Source organism: Sturnus vulgaris, chromosome 17, assembly GCF_052056855.1.
Source record: "Sturnus vulgaris isolate bStuVul1 chromosome 17, bStuVul1.hap1, whole genome shotgun sequence".
Taxonomy (NCBI): Eukaryota; Metazoa; Chordata; class Aves; order Passeriformes; family Sturnidae; genus Sturnus; species Sturnus vulgaris.
This window is the reverse complement of record NC_142259.1, coordinates 3,545,507-3,566,408: the sequence shown is the minus strand read 5'-3', so window position 1 is coordinate 3,566,408 and position 20,902 is coordinate 3,545,507. Positions and strand designations below refer to the sequence as shown.

Below are 20,902 nucleotides of genomic sequence, written 5' to 3'. Positions count from 1 at the left end.
CACTACTTCAAAATACTCTGAAATACTGAGCCTGACAAACATCTGCTTGTCCTCTTCGATACCGATATTTGGACCTTTCCCTTCCCTGAAAGCCACAGCCCGCATTTGTAAATGTCTCTGCTGAAAAACACGAGCAGGTAACCCAACGGAGCCGCTGGAACAGCACCTGGAGCCCGGCTCCGCCAGCGCTCCAAGCGCGGTACCTCAATTCCTGGTGCGACAGCGGAGGGTGCCGAGCCCGCCGGGGCCGGGGCCGGGACCAGGGCCGTGCCCGCCCGGCCCTGCGCTGCTCCGCGGCCCCAACGCGGCCGCGCTTCCCTCCGGGACCGACATCCTCCCTCCGTTTCCCCCAAACGATTCCCCGACTTCCTCCCTTCCTCTTCCTCCTCTCCCCGGCCTGGCCGCACGTCCCTCGGCACCCCGGCCCCGGCGCGGGGAGCGGTGTCCGGCCCTCCCGCGCTCGCCGCGCCGCTCGCCCGCGGCCGCTGTCACTGCCCTGCCCCGTTTATCTGCCGGGCTCCCCGCGGGCCCCTCGCCGCGGCATCCCCGGCCCCCTCCCCACGCCCGCCCGAGGCCCGCTGCCGCCCCGGCGGCGGGCGCTGCCCCGCGGGCGGAGAGCGGCCCCGGGCCGCCGCTCCGTACCTGCCCCGGCCCCTCCCGCGGCGCCCCGGGCGCTGCCCGAGCCCTCCCCGCCGCTCCCCCGCACCGCGCCGGTCCCCCCGGCGGCCCCGGCCCCGCCGCCCCGGGCGCTGCTATAGCGGATCCCCGCGGCCCCGGGTGGGCCCTGCGGCTCCGCTCGCCCCCCCTCGGCCCCACCTCTCTCCCTCGGCCTCGCCGTGCCCGGGCTGGGGCCGCTGCCCCGGCGGGGAGGGGACGGCCCGCGACCCCTTACCCAGCAGGAGGAGCCGGTGCGTGGCCCTATAGACCTGCTTGTCCTTCTGCAGCTGCTTCTCGATCTTCTTGTTGGCCTCCCGCTGCGCCTTCTCCTCGTTGCGCTGATCCTCCGTCTTGCTGTTCCCTAAACAGCCCATCTTGGGGAGGGGAAGGCAGGGACGCGGGGCGAGGGGACGGGAGGCGGCCGGGGCTGCCGGGGGGAGGGAGGGAGGGAGGGAGGCACTCCCGGGCTCCCTTCTTCTTCCTCCTCCTCCTCCTCCTCCTCCTCCCCCCCTACTCGCTGCTGTGGCGGCCGCTGCCCAGAGCCAGAGACATGGAGAGCGCCGAGCCCGAAGCCAGCCGAGGGGGGGCCGATAGCGATGACTTTGCTGCCGCTCCGCCGGGCCTCCTCCCCGGCAGCTGCAGCTGCCTCTCCTCCCCCGCCCCCCGCCGATCCCCTCGGCGCACCTTTCCCGGGGGGTGCGGAGCGATCCGCGGGGATCTCCGCGCCCCGGCCGAGCCGCCGGCTCCTCTAGAGGCAGCAGAAATGCCCCCCCCCGCGCCGCACGCACAGGAACAAATCCAGCTTCAGTGCCACCCCCAAAAAAATAATAATCCTCTTTAGATCCAAAGGCACGGGCTCCAGGCGCGGAAACCTCCCCAAATCCTCGGCGGGGAGGATCGGGAAACGTCTCTTCCTCGCCTCTCCCCCCGCGCCGCGGGGGTCACGCAGCCCCGGTCCCTTCCCTCGCCGGCCGCCGCAGCTCCTCGCCCTCCGGTCCTTCCTCCCGCACTGGGGCGGGGGGGTCCAAGCCAAACCCCCCTCTTTTTTTTTTTTCCTCTTTTTTTTTTTTTTTTTTTCTTCCCCTAGCCTCGCTGCTGCTCTTTTCACATGCGGTTTCCAGGCGGCTGAATCCTCTGGGCGAGAAGAAAATACAAAATAAAAAAAAAAAAAAAAAAAAAAAAAAAAAAAGCGCAAGCGCCCGTTTGCTCTGTGCCCTGAGAGCAGAACCTGTCCCCTCACGGGCGGATTTTTCCCCGTCTTATTTTTCCTCCTCTCTCCCGCATTTTTTTTTTCCTCTTTTTTTTTTTTTTTTTTTTCTCTCCTCTTTTTTTTTTTTTTTTTTTTTTTTTCCCCTTCCCCTATTGAGCGGCTCCGCGGCGGCGGAGCTCGGGGTGGGGCGAGCGGGCCCACACTGCACGCTGGGAGCGAGCGGGGCCGCTCACATGATGCCCGCGTCACCCCGCGCCGCCGCCGGCGCCCTCTTCGAACCGGCCCCGCCGCCGCTCGGGGGCCCCGCGGCCGCCCCGCAGCCCCCGGCCCCGCCGCATGGAGCTGCGCTTGCGGTTCATTAGGATCCCGGAGAAATTGTACGGCAGTCGTGCCCCGCGACGCCTTGTGCTACGCGCTGGAAAATAGTTGATGTGGAAGTTGTGGTGCTGAGTGGGTTGTGTTTGGGTTTTTTGGGTGGATGTTGGCTCCGTCTCTGCCTGTCTCTCTCCATCGCGGCTAGGACTGGGGGCTCAAGGTACCAGGAGATGCTCTCTGCACACACTTGCTTCTACGTATGGTTTTACCACCCTGTCCAGCTCCATTTTCTTCTCTAAAATAGGTTTTGGAAACCTCGTTACAAAAATTACACAACTTATCAGTTAGACCTGGAAAACAAAGGTTGGCGCTTTGCTCTTTGTATAACCCGGTTCCCTGAAATACACAGTTTTTCTCTATGCACACAGCCCCACACATGAGTTAGTGAAATGTCCTTTACTATACAAATATTATTTACCCTCATTTGCAAAATTCGATTATCTACCACACTGTTCCCACGAACACACCTTCTTACATCATCCAGTTACTATATTTAGAAACACCCACAGTAAAATAATTATATGAATAGAGCAAACAACTAGGAGGTCACAGCTAATGCCATCAAATACATCTGTTGAGCTGCCCTTGCTGAAAGAGGGGAACAGGGAACATCACTATTTTTAAATACCACAGAGCCTAAGAGCTCTGGAGTCACAGGAGAGACTCTTACTGGTGTTCTTTTAGGCTAAGAGCAGTTTTTAAAGGTCTTAGAGAAACTTGGCTCAGATTCATCTGAAGCAAAGATGGCAATAATTCCTTGTATCTTTTATAGGTTTTTTATTTGTATAGTTTCCATGTAATACACAATATTAAAATATATTTTAACTGTGTAATTTACAAGGCATAAAGGACTCAGGAAAGCAGAATTTGGACTGAAAATTAGAAAACCTCATATTTTTTTATGGTTTCAGGTATGAAGGGACTGCAGAAGTGCCAGTACGTGCCACCTCACCTGGGGGAAAACCTGCCCCAGCCTCCAGGCTTTGCTTCCCTGTAGGTCCCAGCTGGGGGAAAGGGAGCCCATCTCAAGCTCCAAACATGAAGGAATACACAAGATAAAAGTTACTGTAGGAGAAATACAAAAGGCTAAAATCTCAGTGAACAGGGAAATGGGATAGGTAAATATGCCAAAGCATCCATGGACAAGGGAGTCATGGCTGTGTAAATGCTGTTGTCCATCCCTTCCCAAACAGAAACCAGGAGAGGCTCAGCGAGGTTAAACTCCCACAGGAATCACTGCCCTCCTGCTGTGGATACCTTGTGCCTCTGTCTTTAGGCTGGGCAAAGCATGAGGTAGCTGAAAAAGAAAAACACAGCTAATTCACAAAGCTCTCAGTTACTTACAACAGAATTAAGAATTAGCTCCTTGTATTACAAGTGTTACTAAAGTGTGAAAGTGTCAAAAGCTACATGAAACAAAAAGAAAACTCCCACATTGTGTAACCTATCAGCAATTACAGATTTTTTTCTCTCTGAAATATGACAGGACTCAGGACATCAGGCACGACCCGCACTTCACAAACTCAGTGAACTGCCAGGAGCTTTTTCAGTGCTGTCCTGATTAGGAGCCCATCGTTTGAAAAGTGAGCATACCAACACATTAGCTGTTCTCACTCTTTTTACGTTTGTTTAAATAACATAATGCTGCTAATGTGTCTTTAGAATAAACTGTGTTTCTTATTGGAACTAGTTCCATTAGCTTCCATCTTGTAAAAATCCATGAACTTGAGTTTCACGAGACTCCTGCCATCAGAAGGGTAAGTGCAGGCACAACCTGACCCCTGACTCACCATAAAATTAAATCTCACTTCTGAAGAGCCTGCAGCCTTAGGAACAAATAATGCAAAGATAAAATAACTATATGTATGGGCATAGTGCCTCTGTGATAAAAGTCTAACTATTTGAAGCTTGAAAATAGGATTTTAAGGGACGCTGCTGCATGTTAAATGAAAATGTTTTCCAAAAAGGTAAGGTAACAAGAACATGGAAATGGCTGTAAAAGGACATCAGAAGACTTATGGCTATTGACTCAATCCTGCACTATTTAAATTAATGGGAAATACAAGGTTGTACACAAGATTGCCAGCTCTGCACACTTACAGATTAAATTCAGATTCACTCGTATTCCTTCTGTGCTTGAATATAACACTTTGAATAGAATAGAGGCTGTTGTTTTTTATTTTTCAGTCTAAAGTAAATGCCAAGATTCTGATGCACCAGCACACATCTCAGGGTGAGGATTTCACAAAAAGAACAAAAAGAATTCTGCTATTTTCACTTCTCAAACCAGAAAAGATCTCACAAGGAGAGGCAGCAGGATAATTAAAAGCAATAATAATAATAATAATATCTGGGGAAAAAAAGGGTGTAGAGAAGTTTCTTGTATCTATAATCCCTTTCAGTCCACTTGATCACTTTAGTTAACGGATTTTTAGTCCTATTGACCTAATTTCTATTACATCCTAATGAAAATTATCAAGTCTCTTAATTTTGTTCGTTTCTTTTTTGAAAGATGAATTTTATTGCAATTATTTTCTCCACTTTCCCTTCACAGCTTTTGCCCCAAAATCTACTCTCTGGTGCCTAAAACTAAAGATGGATTTGTAACAATATCCTAATCCTGTAAATAAACCTGAACTTTACTCAGTTGAGCAGTCCTATTGAAGGGCATAACCTCTGCAGACTTTACTCTTCCCAGCTAGGACAACTATATTAGCTTGACTTAAAACTGGATAAAAAGATTTAGATATAAAGTAGAAGCAGACTGTCAATAGCAGTCAGAGAGAGAACTTGTTAAAAAGTTCACATCTTTTATGCTTCCCCCACCCTATACTCCTGAACTTCTATCCCTTTAAGATTTACATGTAATACCTGCTGATACAATCACTCCAGAGGACTTCAAGAAAAATATTATATTTTTCCTATTTTAATATATTTACTTTATATCTGACAGACTGTTACACGTATTTCAATGCATTTTCCCTGTGGTAGTCTCCGTTCTTGTGCACGAGGATATTCACACTTGTATGGTAAAAGACAAATACTGTTGTAAAATTCACAAACATTGGCTGGAAATGTAAATGCAAGACTTGGTTTTGGAGAAACTACTGCCTTAACAGAGGAGATTCTGAGCCTGTTGAAAAAAGCCTTTTCAGACACGTATTTAATGTTGTTCTGTTCTTTTATCTTTTTGACTAAATGGATAAAACTTTCTGCTTACAGTTCTGATGTTGCATCAGTTTTATTCTAAATTGACTAGAGTCAGGCTCTGAATTCATTCGAGTTCGTATTTACAGCTGATGATGAGACCCAGATCAGATGCCCATGTTACCCCACAGCTTCCTCCCAAACCCTCCAGGTGACAGACACCCTCATTTCCTATTGCAAATAATTCTCATTTGTTAGTGAGTTGAAGGCACCGAGCACTTGGGCGTCTCCAGTGAAGAGGAAATGGTTAACTGATTTTCAGATGGGATAGCTGTGCAGCTCCGTACGGGCTCTCGCTGTCCACAGTGAATGTGACCTCGTAAACTTTTGGCTGTGAACTGTGGGGGTGGAGTTGTGACCAAGCCAATGTGCTCATTTGGAAGAGAAGACACAGACGACATCTCGCTCCAGCATCCCTTAGCAACTGGACTGAAATGGCACTGCAGCCTCTGAGGAGGCTGTCAGCCTCCCTCGCCTCTGGAATAGCCTGTGCTCCAGTTCTACCACAGCAGAGGGGACAACATTTGTAGCTCAAAAAGCAAAAGTGACAGCGCTGAGCTGATTATACAATTTCCCTTGTTTTCTGTTTGTAGGAAATAGCATATTTTCAGCAAGTCTTTTCCATGGAAGGACACCGAGCTCAATCAACCCGAGGGACACGTGAAACAAATGGTTCTTATAGGGTTCTTACAGCAACACCTGGATCTCTGTTAATGAGCCTACGTTACCCCATGCTTCATTTTGCTGTCCTACAAATCCACAGTGCTGTGGTTGAGCAGTTGGAACTGACCTTCCTCTTTTAAAAGCAGGGATTAACTCTGGAACAGATTGACTCTTTCAGTTAAAGGACATTTTTTAATAGCACACACTGTGTACTTTTGTGTACAGGTACCTCTCTGACTTGAAGTTAGTTAAATTTAGGGTCTCCATCCTGGGCTGGTAGTTGAGTATCAAACCTATCAAACTCAATGTATTTAATCCCCAGTAAACTTAATCTTTTAGTTACAGATAAGGATTAATTAAGGTCCTGATTTAGACTTAGATCAGTGGGGGTTTTTTCATCTAAAAAAAACTGCCATGGCTTCTTGCAGTGACTCAGGTCTGCTGCTCATGTTTTCCTTAGATGGAGCCATCCTCCACGAGCTATCGAGCTGTGTCCTGAAAATCCTTTGGACTCTAGGAAGAACGAAACTGGTGATAAAAAGGGAGACGGTTTCAAAGTCTCCAAATTACCCTTTGACCTGCTGAACAAGGAACCCTTGAGTAATCTCAAGCCCGTTTAAAGCAGAAACAAACAAATTAAAGCCAAACAATAATCTAAAAAGGAAAACCAAAGCAAATAGATTGGAATTGGAGCAAGAATTCAATGTGGGATTTTTTTTTTCATCTGTTTCCCTTGTGGGGGCCAGAACAAAAATCACTTTAAAAAACATTCAGAGGTAAACAAGGTAGGAAATGCAGCCATTACCAATCAAACCCTGGGAGGGCAAAGCAGGATCATCACGTGAAAGGACAAGTTTGTCTGTCAGATGGGAAGGAGTGAGTGCAATGAAACGAGCATTGTCAGGGAGGAATTAATGCACCACTAATGTATTCAATAAAGAACAAACACAAAACACTTAACTACAGATACTCCAAAACAAATAGAATAAAAAGGAGATATTTCCCTCTCTGGCAAAGAAGAAGAATTTTTCCATACAGAAATTCTAAACTTGAGAGGGATTTTTGTTTTGTTTTTAAATAAAAACAAGCCCAAAGTCTACTAATAGAATTAACCAAGATCTTCCTTTAAACCAAAGAAAAAAAACCCCTTGCCTCCCTCCTTTCACTTCGAGGCTTTCCCTCAGAAACATTAAAAAGAGACTTTAGGGAACTCATGGAATTATGGAAATAACACACTGAGTAAGAGCTTTTCACTTAGTAGCTTTTCTTATTTTCATGTAGTTGTTTTCTTTGATATTCCTTCTCATTTCTCATGCATTCTGCACTGCATTTTATTAAAAAAGAAAAAAACCTCTTATGTAACAGAAGCAGCAGCACATCCTAGCTCTCCACATAACACATATGGAATGCCGATTAAAAAAAAATTGGAACAAGTCTTTTCTCATATTTAGTTTCAGTATTTGTCAACATTCACTGCAGACCTACCCCCGACTGCAAACTTCTTTTTTTTAATAAAGAAATATTCTGCTTTAATCCTTGTTACGTTTGGGTCACAAAGCCCAGGGAGGCAGTTGTGGTAGAGGCTGTTTTCTAAATACTGGTTAGAGTTAATTCCTGCAAAGAAGCACGAAACTCCCAGGCTTTTCTCCTGCCCGGGGGTCAGGCGAGGAGAGGAGGCTCCTGCCTTCACCTCCCCAGCACCAGCCACAGCTGCCACCAGAGCAGAGTGTGAGCTGGGGCTGAGCCTGACCCAGCCTGGCTCCAGGAGCACCGTGAGCCATCCCTCCATGCCAATATTATTTATTACTGACACTGCATTCCCATTTTATGGTGCAGAACAGGAAAGGGAATAAGAGGATTGTTAAAATAGTTCTTGCTAAGTTGTCACACAGGTTTTAATATGCTGTAAACATTCCTCTCCTTCTTTAACATTTTTTAAAATAGGATGACGTCCAGGCTTTCATGCTCAAAATAACTTTACATTTTAGTGCTAGCAAGCCACAATACTCTCAATACCAGGCGCTATTAGAGACGATCTGCAAGGAAAACAGGACTGTGATTTTGCTACTCTGTCTCTGCATTGCTAAAGGCCTAAAAGTATTCCTTTTGAAAAAGAGCATTTTCTCCCATCTTTTTCTTTAGATGAAAAAAACTTAAGTCTAGGTCCTAAGATTACATACTGACACAGTTATAGAATAGGGGTCTTTTGTACCCTGTTTTTCCTGGAAGAATCTGTCTGTCTGGCAAACTAACAGCACCATTACATCCTAAGTGCCTTGATGTTAAATTAGAGTGCCCCACACGCCCTAGGGCAGTTGCAGAATTTAGACCCTTTTTGCAGTGAAAAAGTCTTTCTGGTGGTTTGGGGTTTTTTTATGTCTGTTAGATTTTAGAAACGTATATGAACCAAGTGATTGTCTCCGAGGCTTTAGGTGCACAATGAAAGCTTTCCCTTGTTGCTCCATCTCAGGCAAAGCCAGGAAAAGCATCCATGGCCAGGGCTGTGGGAAGCAGGCAGGAGCTGGGTCAGAACCTGTGGCCCAACACCGGATTTTGCCTCTGCCGCATTAAAACCAGCAGAGGTGAAGGATTATCCCCTCCTGTGGACCCAGCTGGGGGATGATCGGACGTGTCTGAACATTCACAAACTGTGAATGGAGGCAAGATGATCAAACAGGGGACCAGGATCCAGGAGACCTGATCGACTGCAGATGGCTCAGTCCAGCACAGCCACCGATCCGTGGGTGACCTTGGACGAGCCACTTCCCTTTTTTGTGCCTCTTTGTCCAGCTATCTTTTATCTGCCTCTCTCTTACAGGTTGTGAGCTGTTTGCTTCCGACATGTCTGCACAGCACTGAGAACCAAGGGGCCCTGGTCTCACTGGTGACCTTTAAGCCCTTCTGCTACATGTTTCATCATAAAATCATTATTCAAAAAGGAAGAAAGTTTTTTTTTTAATAGTCTGTCTTCCTTTTCTTAACACCTCTTAAACTCAGACATTTTCAGCAACATTTCATGGAAAAAAAATAGGTTCTATTCAAAATCTTAATGCTGTTTTTCTTAAATGAAAATGGTGAGAAAGCTGCTAGTACTCTGTCAAGTCCTTCTCCCACAGGCCCTCCAGCAAAACCAGGGAAAGCTAGAACCAGCATGCTTGCTACATTCAAAGTACTAGACAAAGATACTTTTTATTTTGAAAACAAAAGAAAAAAAAAAAAGAAAAAAAAAAAGCCTGCACACTTCTCAGTCTTTCTTTGCCCACCATGAAGCACCCACCAGGACAGAAACCCGGTTCCTGTTCTTCCACAGGTCACTCCCAGTTTGTTTTATGCTCTCTGGTGTTACAATAACGAATTTGTTTTTCCATTGCTCCCTTGTCTAACTGTGACCTGTTCCCTTCTGAAGCAATCGGCTTTTTACAGCTCCGTCTCTGCTGTGCAAACACAGAACGAGCACGGCTGAGCCCCCGGAGCCCCGGGGCCAGCAGCTCCCTCCAGCCCGGAGCAGAGAACCAGCTCCCCAAAACTTCCCTCTGCTCACAGCCGTGTCAGCGCTCCCACGTTTGATGGAAAACCCTTGGAACAGATGCTGCAGGGGATTTGATGGCTTGGAGCCTGTTGCCACCACCTCTGCAGCCCCATAAAACACCAGAGTGGCTGGTAGCCCACCCTGCCCCCAGCCCTGGTGACAGCCAGGGCACTCCTGTCCCTGCAGCCCTGCAGTGCCATGGGCACCTGGAAATGCCAGATCCCCCCAGTCCCCGAGGGCAGGGCTGCACTTCACACCCTATATATAAAATACACGGCTGTACAGTGAGTCTGAAACATTCTTTCTATGAATTGGTGTTACAGAAGGATATATATACTAACTCCATGCATGTGAGAGTTAAGGAAGATTTGTCCAAGGAAATACTTCCAGAGGAAATATTGGGCAGCCACATTATTTGTTTTATTTAAAATGATTTCAGGCTCGATAATGTCTCTTTATCAAAACTACACATGTGCTGAGCATGCACAGTGCTGTGTGTTGTGAGCCATACAGGAAGGGGTGGATTTAATTTATTTCTTTATTATGAATATTGTGGTGCTGTAAGGAGAATCCTGGCCGACAGTGTGAAATAAAGCAAAACTTTCAGAGGATATTTTGGGAGCTGAAGTTCCTTTCCTGCCTTTTCAAATTCAGTCTTAAATTCTGTATTCCTAATCCTCTGTTCTGTCTGGACCATCTCATAAATGGACATGTATATTATTACAAACCTGAGCAAATACCTCCTAACATTTGCCATTAATATTCACTTGAAAGAAAAATGGAGTTTCAGTTTCCTGGTTTTCCTCCCCTCGAGTGAAGAGACCAGTGAGGGAGTTTATAAATTCACAATTCTGGCAGGCAAAAGAGACCAAGGCAATTGTGTCACACCAAAAATAGTTCTCCATCAAAATGATATAAAAAAAATAACCACGTTTTATTTTGCAAACACCATTTTGGCTATAAGGTTTGTTTACATTTTTTTGGTATCACACCCTCCATGGTGGATCAAAGCACTCTGTACCCAGCTGAACGACAATGGCCCGAAGCAGAAAGAACCACCATGACCAGCACAGACCATCTTGCAGTGTAGAAATAAAAAGAATTAATTCTTCTCCACCCTAAAAGCTGGCTTGGAGGGAAGAAAGTGGGCTAGAAAGAATTGACTTTGACTCGCTATGGGTCAGTGTGGGCTGCACTGGAGGGAAGGCAGGAAGGGCTGCTGGGTGTAGGGATAGTGACCCAAAACAAAACACATCAGCCACGAGATCAAACTGTGCACTAGCAACTTGCAAGAATGCTTTTTTTCAGTGATGTGTAGATGCTTACAACTGCTCAAGAGTAAAGTTTAAAAGGCTAAGAAATCCCTTGCCCAAGGATGAATAAAATTTCCTGTCACCAGAGAGCTGAAACTGAGATTATATCATGGAATTGAGAATATGCAGTGCTGAAGCAATGCTTCCACCAGCTAAAAAACGGACTGTAGGAGCTCCCTGCCCCAAAGAGTGTCCTCAAGCAGGTTTCTTTATGGAAGCATCAATATGAAGCCTGCAATGCCCAGGTGAGAGGTGGCAGAAGGACAGAGGCTGACTGGCAAACACTCCAAACTGATCTGCATAAAGAAAAGGTGGGACAAGACTTGACAGAAATAACCTACCATGGCTTGAGACCTCCTGCCCTTACAACAATTACATAATTGTTACAAGTCTCTTAATACCCAAGTAAGAAACCTTTTTATTGCATCAAGTTCTCATGTCTAGACAGATACACATCACAGAATGAATCACTACCTTTGAAGACCCGAGCTGAAGAGCACTCCATGATGGAAAGCCACTATCTGGGCACATCAACACTTGGGGAACAATTTTCTGGAGACAGGTTTTTCAGTACGTGTCAGTAAGGTTTACCATCTGTGAGAAACTCTGGTTTTCCAACAGTATCCTTAAAGGGCTGATAAAAAAAGCTTAGTAAAGGAACCTCTTAAACACAGAGTCCAAAGTCTTCAAAAATAGCCCAACTTTGCCCCCCCTAGAACAATTAAAAAGCTAAAAAAAATGCATAAGCAAGGCAAAAATGCATGGAAAAAATCAAACAGGCTCAAATTAATCTCTTAGCCATTATGCCTTTCCTATTAACAATGATTCTGCCTCCTCTCTGTCTAGAAAGTTTTACTTCTTTGTAAGACAGCACCTGTTCCCTAAATAATTGGAACCCCTCTTCTGCCTCCTTGCTTTGGCTTCCAAAATTCTCTTTTTGTTCCTTTCCAGAACTGCCAATCAGCTTCCCTGCAAAATGGTCACATCTTACAGAATTCTTTTCCTCAGTTGTTCTAGATCATTCCCAGCTTTCTCATTTGTCCTCTTGGAGGTGCTCCTCTCCCTGGCAAGGACATAGGGCATCTCCAACATTAAACCTGTATTTTAATTCAGCACAGATATTACAGCACAGGGCGAAGGATTTGGTGAAGGTGTTCTCAAAACCACAGTTTGACTCACATATGCCCCCAAACAATCATACATTAGCAATTATAATGATCTTTAATTAAAAAAAGAAATATGTTGCTGCTCTTACAGATAAGGATCTATAGAAATACTTGTATAGGTGCCATGAAAGTTTATTTTTCAAACTACGCTTCAGTGAGGGAATTTTTAACTACCTTACCTGCATTACTCAAATTCTACTCTAAAACAAACTTCTTTGAAGTTTTCTTATTAAAAAAAGCTTTAAAAATAAGCAGTTTGAATTATTTTTCTATGAACTGCCTAATCTTCTTAAGTAGTAAAAATTTAACTTCAGCTCAAGTCATTCCACTTGGAAAAAAACAATGAAAAAGCAGTAGATTCACCCATCTTGCCCTACATTTTCTCTAAATTTCATCTAACCTCTGATTGTTATAATTTTTCATGGTAAAGCCTTCTGAGTGTTTTTAGCCAGCAGACTTTGGCTTTTATACTGGAAAATCTGTTATATATATGTCACTTTCATTTATATCTTCGGATATAACAAAGTCATTAATGCAGTTGATTCCTAAGAAAACTTCGACTTTAGAAACTTCTTCTAGCTCTGGTCCTGCATTAACATGTCTAATGCAGAGCATGAGAAAATGATACTTGGAGATGCTACAAGTTTTAAATCAGGAGAAGATAAATTCTCACTCTTCTTCATATGAGTATCAGTTGTCAATGATACATTTTGTTCCCAGAGAGCCACGATCTCTACATTTTGTAGCTGCACTCACATTATTCTGTAGAGAGTTGTGGCTTGGATCCTAAGGTCTCACAAGACGACAATCTGGGGTTGGATGCCATGGCACTAAAATTGCTCTTCAGGAGATTCCATTGCTGTTGAAACCAGAACCCAAAAAAACCCTCCCCTCCCGATTTTTAATCCTGCTTTACATGAAATATTGGAAGCAGGTTAAGATCTACGAACTAACAGATCTGGCTTCTTGCCATGTGCCATGTTAAGATGCCATATTTAGCTCCTCATTCCCTAATAATCAGACATTTACCCTGTTCCCTCCATCCCTTTCATCTACTTCCAGTATGCTGCTAACCAAGACGTCTTTCACTCTTCTCTTTCTTCCTTCCATTTCTCATGGCTGTTTTACACACAATTATTGCTGCTATCCCATGGCACTGGAAAAGGGACTGTTGTGCTCCCTCTGCTGCCTGCTGGGCTCTGCAGCAAGAGGTGGTGAGCAATCAGAGTTCTCCTCGGCAGAAGGAATTACTATAATGTGAAAACTCACGTTGTTACATCTATGAAACCCAAAAATGCCAAGCAGGGAAATGTCTTCCCTGTATTCTCCATGGACCTCAGAGGCTCCTGCCAGAGCCAGAGCACTCAGGAGTGCAGGGAACACCAAGAGTAGGGAATGAAGCACACAAGTGGATGGGATAACACCATGTAGTTTGGTTTCTGGGCATTCCTCGTGGGAAGAGGGCCAGGCCGTTTCTCAAGGCTGGTTGCAATGTTGGTGTCACACGGTCCTTGACGCCGCTGCCGGAGCAGCCGGCGCAGCAAGGAGCGCTGCAAGGTCAGTGCCCAGCTGATCTCTGCCATGTGAGCACCAGCTCCTCTTCACCCTGGGCAGGAGGCTGCTGTCAGGGCTAGGAGTGTGGAGAAGGACTGTGGACAGCAAATTATCTAAAGAATTCTCTTGAAACCTTAACAACATGGAGCACTCTGTCCCTCGGCTTCAGTGCCCGCAGCCCGGGTGCTGTGTCTGTCCTTCCCACGGGTGATTCAGCAGCAAAGAATATTTACTGTTATTTAACAATGCAGTGGGCTACAGACATAACTTGTGACTCAACAGAAAACACACTGGGTGCAGACCTTCTAAAGAAATGATCAACAGATTGTGTCTTGTGTTTAAAAAAAAAAAAAAAGGAAATATTTATTTGAGGATCATACAAGAATAAAATGGATGGAGTGGAAGATATCTTCATGCTGTTTTTAGAAACTACAGTCTTGGTTGGGTATTTTTAGAAATAATTAATATTTAGGGTATTATGAATTAAGTTAAAGGTTCACTGGATTCTGTCTGAAACTTCTTAAAAATAAGCCTTCAAGTCTTTGTTTATGCTGGCAAGTAACCCGGCTGGGTATAAAAGCCAAAGGTATGATTGACTACCTCACATATTTTACAACTGTTACACTAAATAGGTATTTCAGAATTTACATCCTTACAGAACGTTCCTTAAATAGACTTTCTTATGGCACTTAAACATACTTTAGGACATACTTCCTGTTTCGTTACAGTATTTAATATACTTTAAAAAAAGAAGTTTACTTTTCCTTCAAGAAAGATCCAAAAATTCAACTTTAAGGGTACAAAGATCACAGAAACCTATCTTACTGTTTTTAATGAACTGAAATTGCTTAATGAATACCCACAAATCATTAAAAGAAGAAGCATCAGAAGTGGTGAAGCCTTTCAAATGCATTAGTATGCGTACATTTAGCACCTAAACACAAAAGGCATGTCTGCATATTGCTCAGAATGGAAAACTCCTACAACTGAAACTCAAATAATAATTAAACCCCAGATCATTGATTAGATGTGCCTGTTACAAACACTGAAAAAGATGATACTCACAGTTCCCTCTACTTTAGCTTTGTGTGGGAAAATGTGCAGCGCAAATTCATGCAAAGGTTTGCAAACTGATTTTTCGTAGTGTTTAATATTCATCATCAACTTTCAGCGTTGATAAATGGCTTTTACATGACCTGTACTTAGAGTTGTGTATCAATCTGGCACTGGGAAGATCAGGGACAGTGAGTGAGGCAGCTTTTAATGACACAAGTTACTTAATTCAGTTTCCAGGTGAGCAAACCCATGTCCCACCACTGCTCACCATTCCCATTTATTTTCAGCATTGCTGCCAGTCACACACTTCCTTCATCCTCCACAGGGGCTTTGCAACAGCTCTATAACTCTTGTTGTTTCTTAGCAAGACCATGGATGTTCTTCCTCCTCCCCACTAACAGCACTTTTCATTTACCAAGGGGAAGTGGAGCAGGTTTCTGCAGAAAAGGAAAAACAAGGATCCAGTCTTGCAAACTCTCTGCAGTGAAAGGAATCTCCCCCAGCACTTAATTTGGGAGGAAAGGCTCAGGTATCACAGAACTGGTCAGAGCTAATGAGGTTGGTGGCATCCTGCAGGAGCCCAGTTCTGCAACAACTGAAGAATTAATCGAATTTTAATCAGAAGCCAGTCACAGCTTCTGCTTTAACTTGATACACTCAAAGGTACTTACAGTTCTGGGAACTAAGCTCGGCTTATTAAACAAACCATTTTTCTGTGCATTCTTTTTTTTCTTTGATGTATGATACAACTTCTTCAGACACGGTTTTGGGAAGGAACCAGATAAAAGTTGATACTCAGGATGTCTGGGGAATAGTTTCCAGAAGCACATGGAGACCAGATTTCAGAAGGTACAGACACAGGTACATCTCAACAGTGGAACCCCTGAGGTGGCTCTATTTGCCACACCTACAATAGTAGGCTCCCACTGGGAACTTTGCTGTATTTTTAGGTAATTCTAGATAAAATACACAACATTTTACTTTAAAACAGGGCACACGTGACTCTGGAACACAAGCCTACGGCTGCACTGGTGGATGCAAGAATTCATGTCCCTGCTCCCTGTGCCACAGCAGCCACCAGATTTTTGGAATTGTACTTCATCCTTTCAAGTCCTTTCTCTGGATTCAGAGAGGGGAGGCTGAGTGTTTAGGATTGTTCCTGCTTTTGTTTGTGTATTTTAGGCAAGCACCCACAAACGGACCCTTAAAAACATATTTAATTGGGAAGCTCACGTGCTATGCATGAATAATATTAGTGCACAGCAAATTAAAACTAGCAAAAAATGCTAATGCTGTATATTTATATTATGGTTATTACATTAAAACAAAAAAGCACTTGCCAGCAGGCACAGAAATCTCGTTATTTCAAAGTACTGCTGAACATTCAATGATTGCAGTTGGTGTTTTGAGTTTTTCAGCTTTTTGTTCCTTTTTTTTTACCTAGCACTAACATTTTAACTCAGATCCCTGTGAGCAGTGAGCTGTGCCTTCCTCCTCTCTAATAATCACTACAAATTTTCTAACTCAAGTACTACAGAATACTACTCGTGTTGCAGGGGGTATTTTTACATTTGTTAGGAGAAGATTCCAATTAAATTGCATATATATGAATATATCTAAGCTTGGAATAATGATTTATGTACAACTGCGAGCATGCAGAGTCCATCCAGAGGGGATTCAGTGTTCTCTCAACCATCCAGGGAACACACACCGAGGTTCACACCCAGGCCAGACCTGTGTAAGAAATTCTACAGAAATCTGCTTCATTCACAAGTGTTCTTCTGTTTTAGTTGCTATCTCAAGTGAAAACACTCTTTCTGTGGCCCTCATCATTTTCAGAATAAAGAACCCAAAATTAATTGCAAAAGCTGTGAGCATTCACTGTAAACCAACAAACTATGTACAACTCAGCCTATACAGTGTCCAGCCCAAAACCCACAAACTGCTCTGAACTTTTTCCTCTTTCTTTTTTTGCCATCTATCTTTTGCAAAGCTGTCGTCTTCTGCTTTCTTGCAAATTCATGCTTTTCAGGGGGTTCTTGTTTCTGCTGCCTTCTCAGATTACAATTTCTTTTGTGTTAATTAAGCTGAAAAATTGAAAGAATGTCGCTGACTCTACAAAGAACACAAAACAGGCTTGCTTGAGAAGCTAAAAATAGATCGCTCTGTTCGGAAGACAGACGACTCAGTCTTCAAACTATTTGTACAATGTGAATTAATTGCAGATGGCCAATTCATTTATTTAGACCTCTGTGACAGAACTGAAAGTGCTACTGGGGTGATTATACATCTGCAGAAAGCTCCTTTCAGGTGCTCGGGACTAATGGAAAACCGGGAGGCAGCGCTTGGTTATTTTCTGGAAGTCAGTTTGTCAAAAAGTTTTCTGATGTGATTCTCCCTCTCCAGCCTCCCCTCCCGGCCCTTCTCCCAACAGCTCAGATTTAAGACGTGACACTGATGTACACAAACTAAAGTTACAATGGCCTGCTCACATGTACTTCTAGCACTCACAGTGCATGCTGTAAATCAGTTACATTCCTTCGATTAAAATCACGTTTTATGATGTAAATGTTGTAACAAAACCCACCCTGATTATTTAACTTATCTGAAATTAATGGCATTTTAATTTTTTTATATATCTCAGTGTTTGTCTTAAATAGAGTTTTCATTTTTTTTTCCCTTCTTAGCCTTTCTCCTTAAAAGCAAGAGAAAGCTTAATCTAAAAAAATAATGTTATTGATTTAATGGGAGAGAATTCAGGAAAATCTAAGTGGAAACTGATATTCCATCCTGGCTCCTATTGTTAGATAAACGGGAGGTTTCCAAAAATACCAGCTATTAGACTAGAGCCTATAAACTGTAGCTGTGAAATAAAAATATCGTTGAACTAGATAAATTGTTTGGGATACAGAATGATCTGTACTAGAACTTTACAGCAGATCCTGAACAGCATGAAGCCTCCTTTGTGCTAGAAAACTAGAAACGTTGTCATTTGGGAGTCTAAATAATGCCAAGAAAAAGAAACTAAATATCAGAGTCCCTTTTCTCTAACGCCACTGTCTCTCCTTTGCAATTTTACTACTTTACAGTTTCTAAATCCTTGTTTGCAGCCTTGCTGACTTAAAAAATGTGCAAAAGTTGATCCACACAGGGTCTGAGCTAACAGGGCTGTAAGAAAACCTCCCAAGAAGTTTCAGGTGATATGATATCTGGCATGCTGATAGTATCACAAAGATTACATTTTTCTGTTACTTTTTAAAAATAAGTTAATGCTGCTGCTTGCATTTCAAAGTATTTATATTACATCTTACAGCTTTTAAATCAAGACTGGAATTTTTTAAAGGCATTAGGTCTTATAAGCCAAAAATAAAGCTTGGTGCAGGAATGAATTAAATTTTCAGCCGAGACAAACGATTGTAATCTATTAAAATTAAAATACCAGTCCTTGCCACTGTTCAGGCTCCTTATAAAATACTTTTTAGGAAGTTTCTTAAGCTTAGTGGTTATCACAGATTTAGAAGGGAGCAGGCATAACCCTCCACCCTATATTTTAAGCAATATTCCTTTGCTGCGACTTCATCCTAACTCCCACCAAGGTCAAGGGAAACAATTTGTTTTCAAGCAATACAAAGCAGGCTGTGCAGTCAGGCTACAGCATCTTCCTCCTGCCTTTATGGACTACAAAAAGAAAAGTTTAAATAGAGCTACAAGCTTCTTAACAAGAAAAAAATCCTTTCCTCAGGAAAGAAACTTCCTAGGATGCCTCTGAAAGATGACCTCCGTCCTGCAGGCTTCAAAATGTTTTCATCTACTTCCTGGAAATCCAGGTGATACCCGAGGTGGAGCAGAGGACAATAAAGCTGCTAAGTAACAAAGGTCACTTGCCTTCAACGACATCAATAAAAAAGGCTGAGATATCCCCTTGGTTCAGTTCAGGCACAGATTCACCAGGGCAGGGGGACACTCAGCACAACCCTACACACAACCTGCTCCAGTCCTGAGCGTAGTGCCCCCACCTCATTTTGGGGGAAAACTGAAATTCTTTGGTCCCACATGCAGAGGAGGAATCTGCTGCTGTCCCTCAGGAAGATGCAGTGAGGAAAATGCTGTTGGGAAGCAGCATCCAGCACACACCAACCAACCGTGTCCTGATGATGAGACACTCCACAAGCAAGAGCAACAAACCTCCTGATTTTTTATTTTTATTTATTTTCCACTGTAGATTTCTTTTCCTTTTATTTATACTCTGTGGTAGGGCAGACTCCATAGGGACCATGTCCTTACACAGACACATCTACCTCCTCGCAGAAGAGAAACATCTTTGTTTACTTAAACTATTTTAGTTAGACCTAGTTTTTGCTGGTTCTAAAGAGTTTTGTCTTGCTTGTAAAGTAAACACCAACATCTCTGACAGAAGTACCACCTTTGAATGCCCACTCTTGGTAGACCTCATAAGGGTAACATAAAAATACAATTATATATATATGCATTTTTTTTTTTCACTGCTTGCCGAGATGAATCATGTCAGCCAAGGTCTTTGTAATAAATAAAATGCTCTCAAAGCACTATCTATTAAAGATAGAGGACAGCAGAAGTGGAAAATCTTTGCACAGAACCAGAGCAGGGTCTGATGACATAAAGCAATACACTTATCAAACATTAGGGCTGCAAAAGAGGACGGCTGGACCCAAATAATGCAGTCAAGGGCTGGGTGTCCTCTCAGTGCTTCCCAGCCCTGGTAGCATTTGCAAAACCTCTGGCATAACACACACAGAACCCCACGCAGAGCTGGAAAAGCATTTCTTACAGACACTGATAAAGCCTGACACAACACAAACAACCAGAGCCCATGGGGTGATTTCACTTCGGGTGCATTTGCTCCACTGAAATTTGGGGGCTGAAGGTTCAAGACAAAGCATAAAAAGCTGGAAAATGCATGTGGAATACCCCCCACCTCCACACAAACCGTCTGTTCTGCAGCTAAACACCCCAGAGGTGAACCACTCTGCCCCTACTGTGATAAGAGCAAAACAGTGAGGAAAGTAAATGGAGTGTTGGAATAATAATCGGTCATTTATTAATTTCTTGCCCGGATCCCACAAGAAGACACGGCTCGCCTGTAAACTGACAGCTCAAAAGAAAGCACCCAAGTCACTTTTCAGCAGTGACGTCTTTGTTATAAAGCCAGAAGGTGATTTTTTGTTGTTGAAGTAGCCTTTAATGAGTAAAGATGAAAATTCCGTGTCTGTGTGCTCCATGGCAGGGGGAGCACTGGACAGCGAGAGTACATAAGTAATGCTTTAGCATTTTTTTCCAAATTCATAAGAAATTGTAGTATACCCCCTCTCTAGCACTTTGACTGCATATTCCTAAATAATTTCTGTACCTAGAGGACAGCTAGAACTTAGTATCTTCCCAGTTAAGAGCACAAACAGGGGAAGTATAAACTGAGCACACTCTAATTTGGTTTGTCCCCTTTTCTGGTGCCCCACATTGGTTTCTTGGAAGTATCCCTGAGGCTCCTGCTGAAGGAGAATGAAGTCAGAGAGTTTACATTAGTTCTTGCATCTCTATAGCCCCTGTCCCAGCAGAAACTTCTCTCTCTGGATGTAATTAGAGCTCAAGGAATAGCCTGTCTTCAAGATGACAGAAATCAGATTCCACTATAAAAAACAAAGAGAAAAACCTTCATTGTACAGACTGCAAAATTTCCTAAGTATTGAAAACCAAGATATCCCACTGTTTTTCAGGGTGACTGAGAAGCTGCAACATTCATGTTTTCAAAGGTTACTGTCGTGTTTTTATTTCCTCATCAGGTCCCATGAAAGAAGCATTTTCTTTCACTTTGTTGAAAATCCAAACCATCACATAAATATCAACATGGTTAAACTAAAATAAATCCATCATCCTGTAAATTTTTAAATAAATCAATATACTGTTATATTTTGAAATGGTATAAGACAAATTTTCCCCCCCCATAATTCAAAACCAGCCTTAACCAATTACTCCAAACTTTTCCCCAGACACATCTCCTTTGGCTACACATTTCACATGAGAATTTCCAAGCCAAAAAGAGTTTTCTTCCACAGACAAAATTGGAAATGAGAGATTGAAATCACCCTAATGATAGGTACTGGGTTATGCCTTTCAACTATGGATCTGTGCCCATATC

General features: G+C 43.6%; 1 protein-coding gene across 2 annotated transcripts in view; it reads right to left on the bottom strand.

Moving 5' to 3' along the window:
* The window catches only part of GNAS (GNAS complex locus), a 128,592-nt gene that overhangs the window by 80,038 nt on the left and 27,652 nt on the right, over window positions 1–20,902 (bottom strand). The window contains exon 1 of one of the 2 annotated variants that reach the window (XM_088175193.1): window positions 893–1,593. The exons of the other annotated variant lie outside the window; for it this stretch is intronic. Coding sequence (XP_088031319.1) covers window positions 893–1,031 — 139 coding nt within the window. The 5' untranslated portion in view covers window positions 1,032–1,593. Of the gene's footprint in view, window positions 1–892; window positions 1,594–20,902 lie in introns of those variants that run through there. 2 annotated transcript variants of the gene reach the window in all.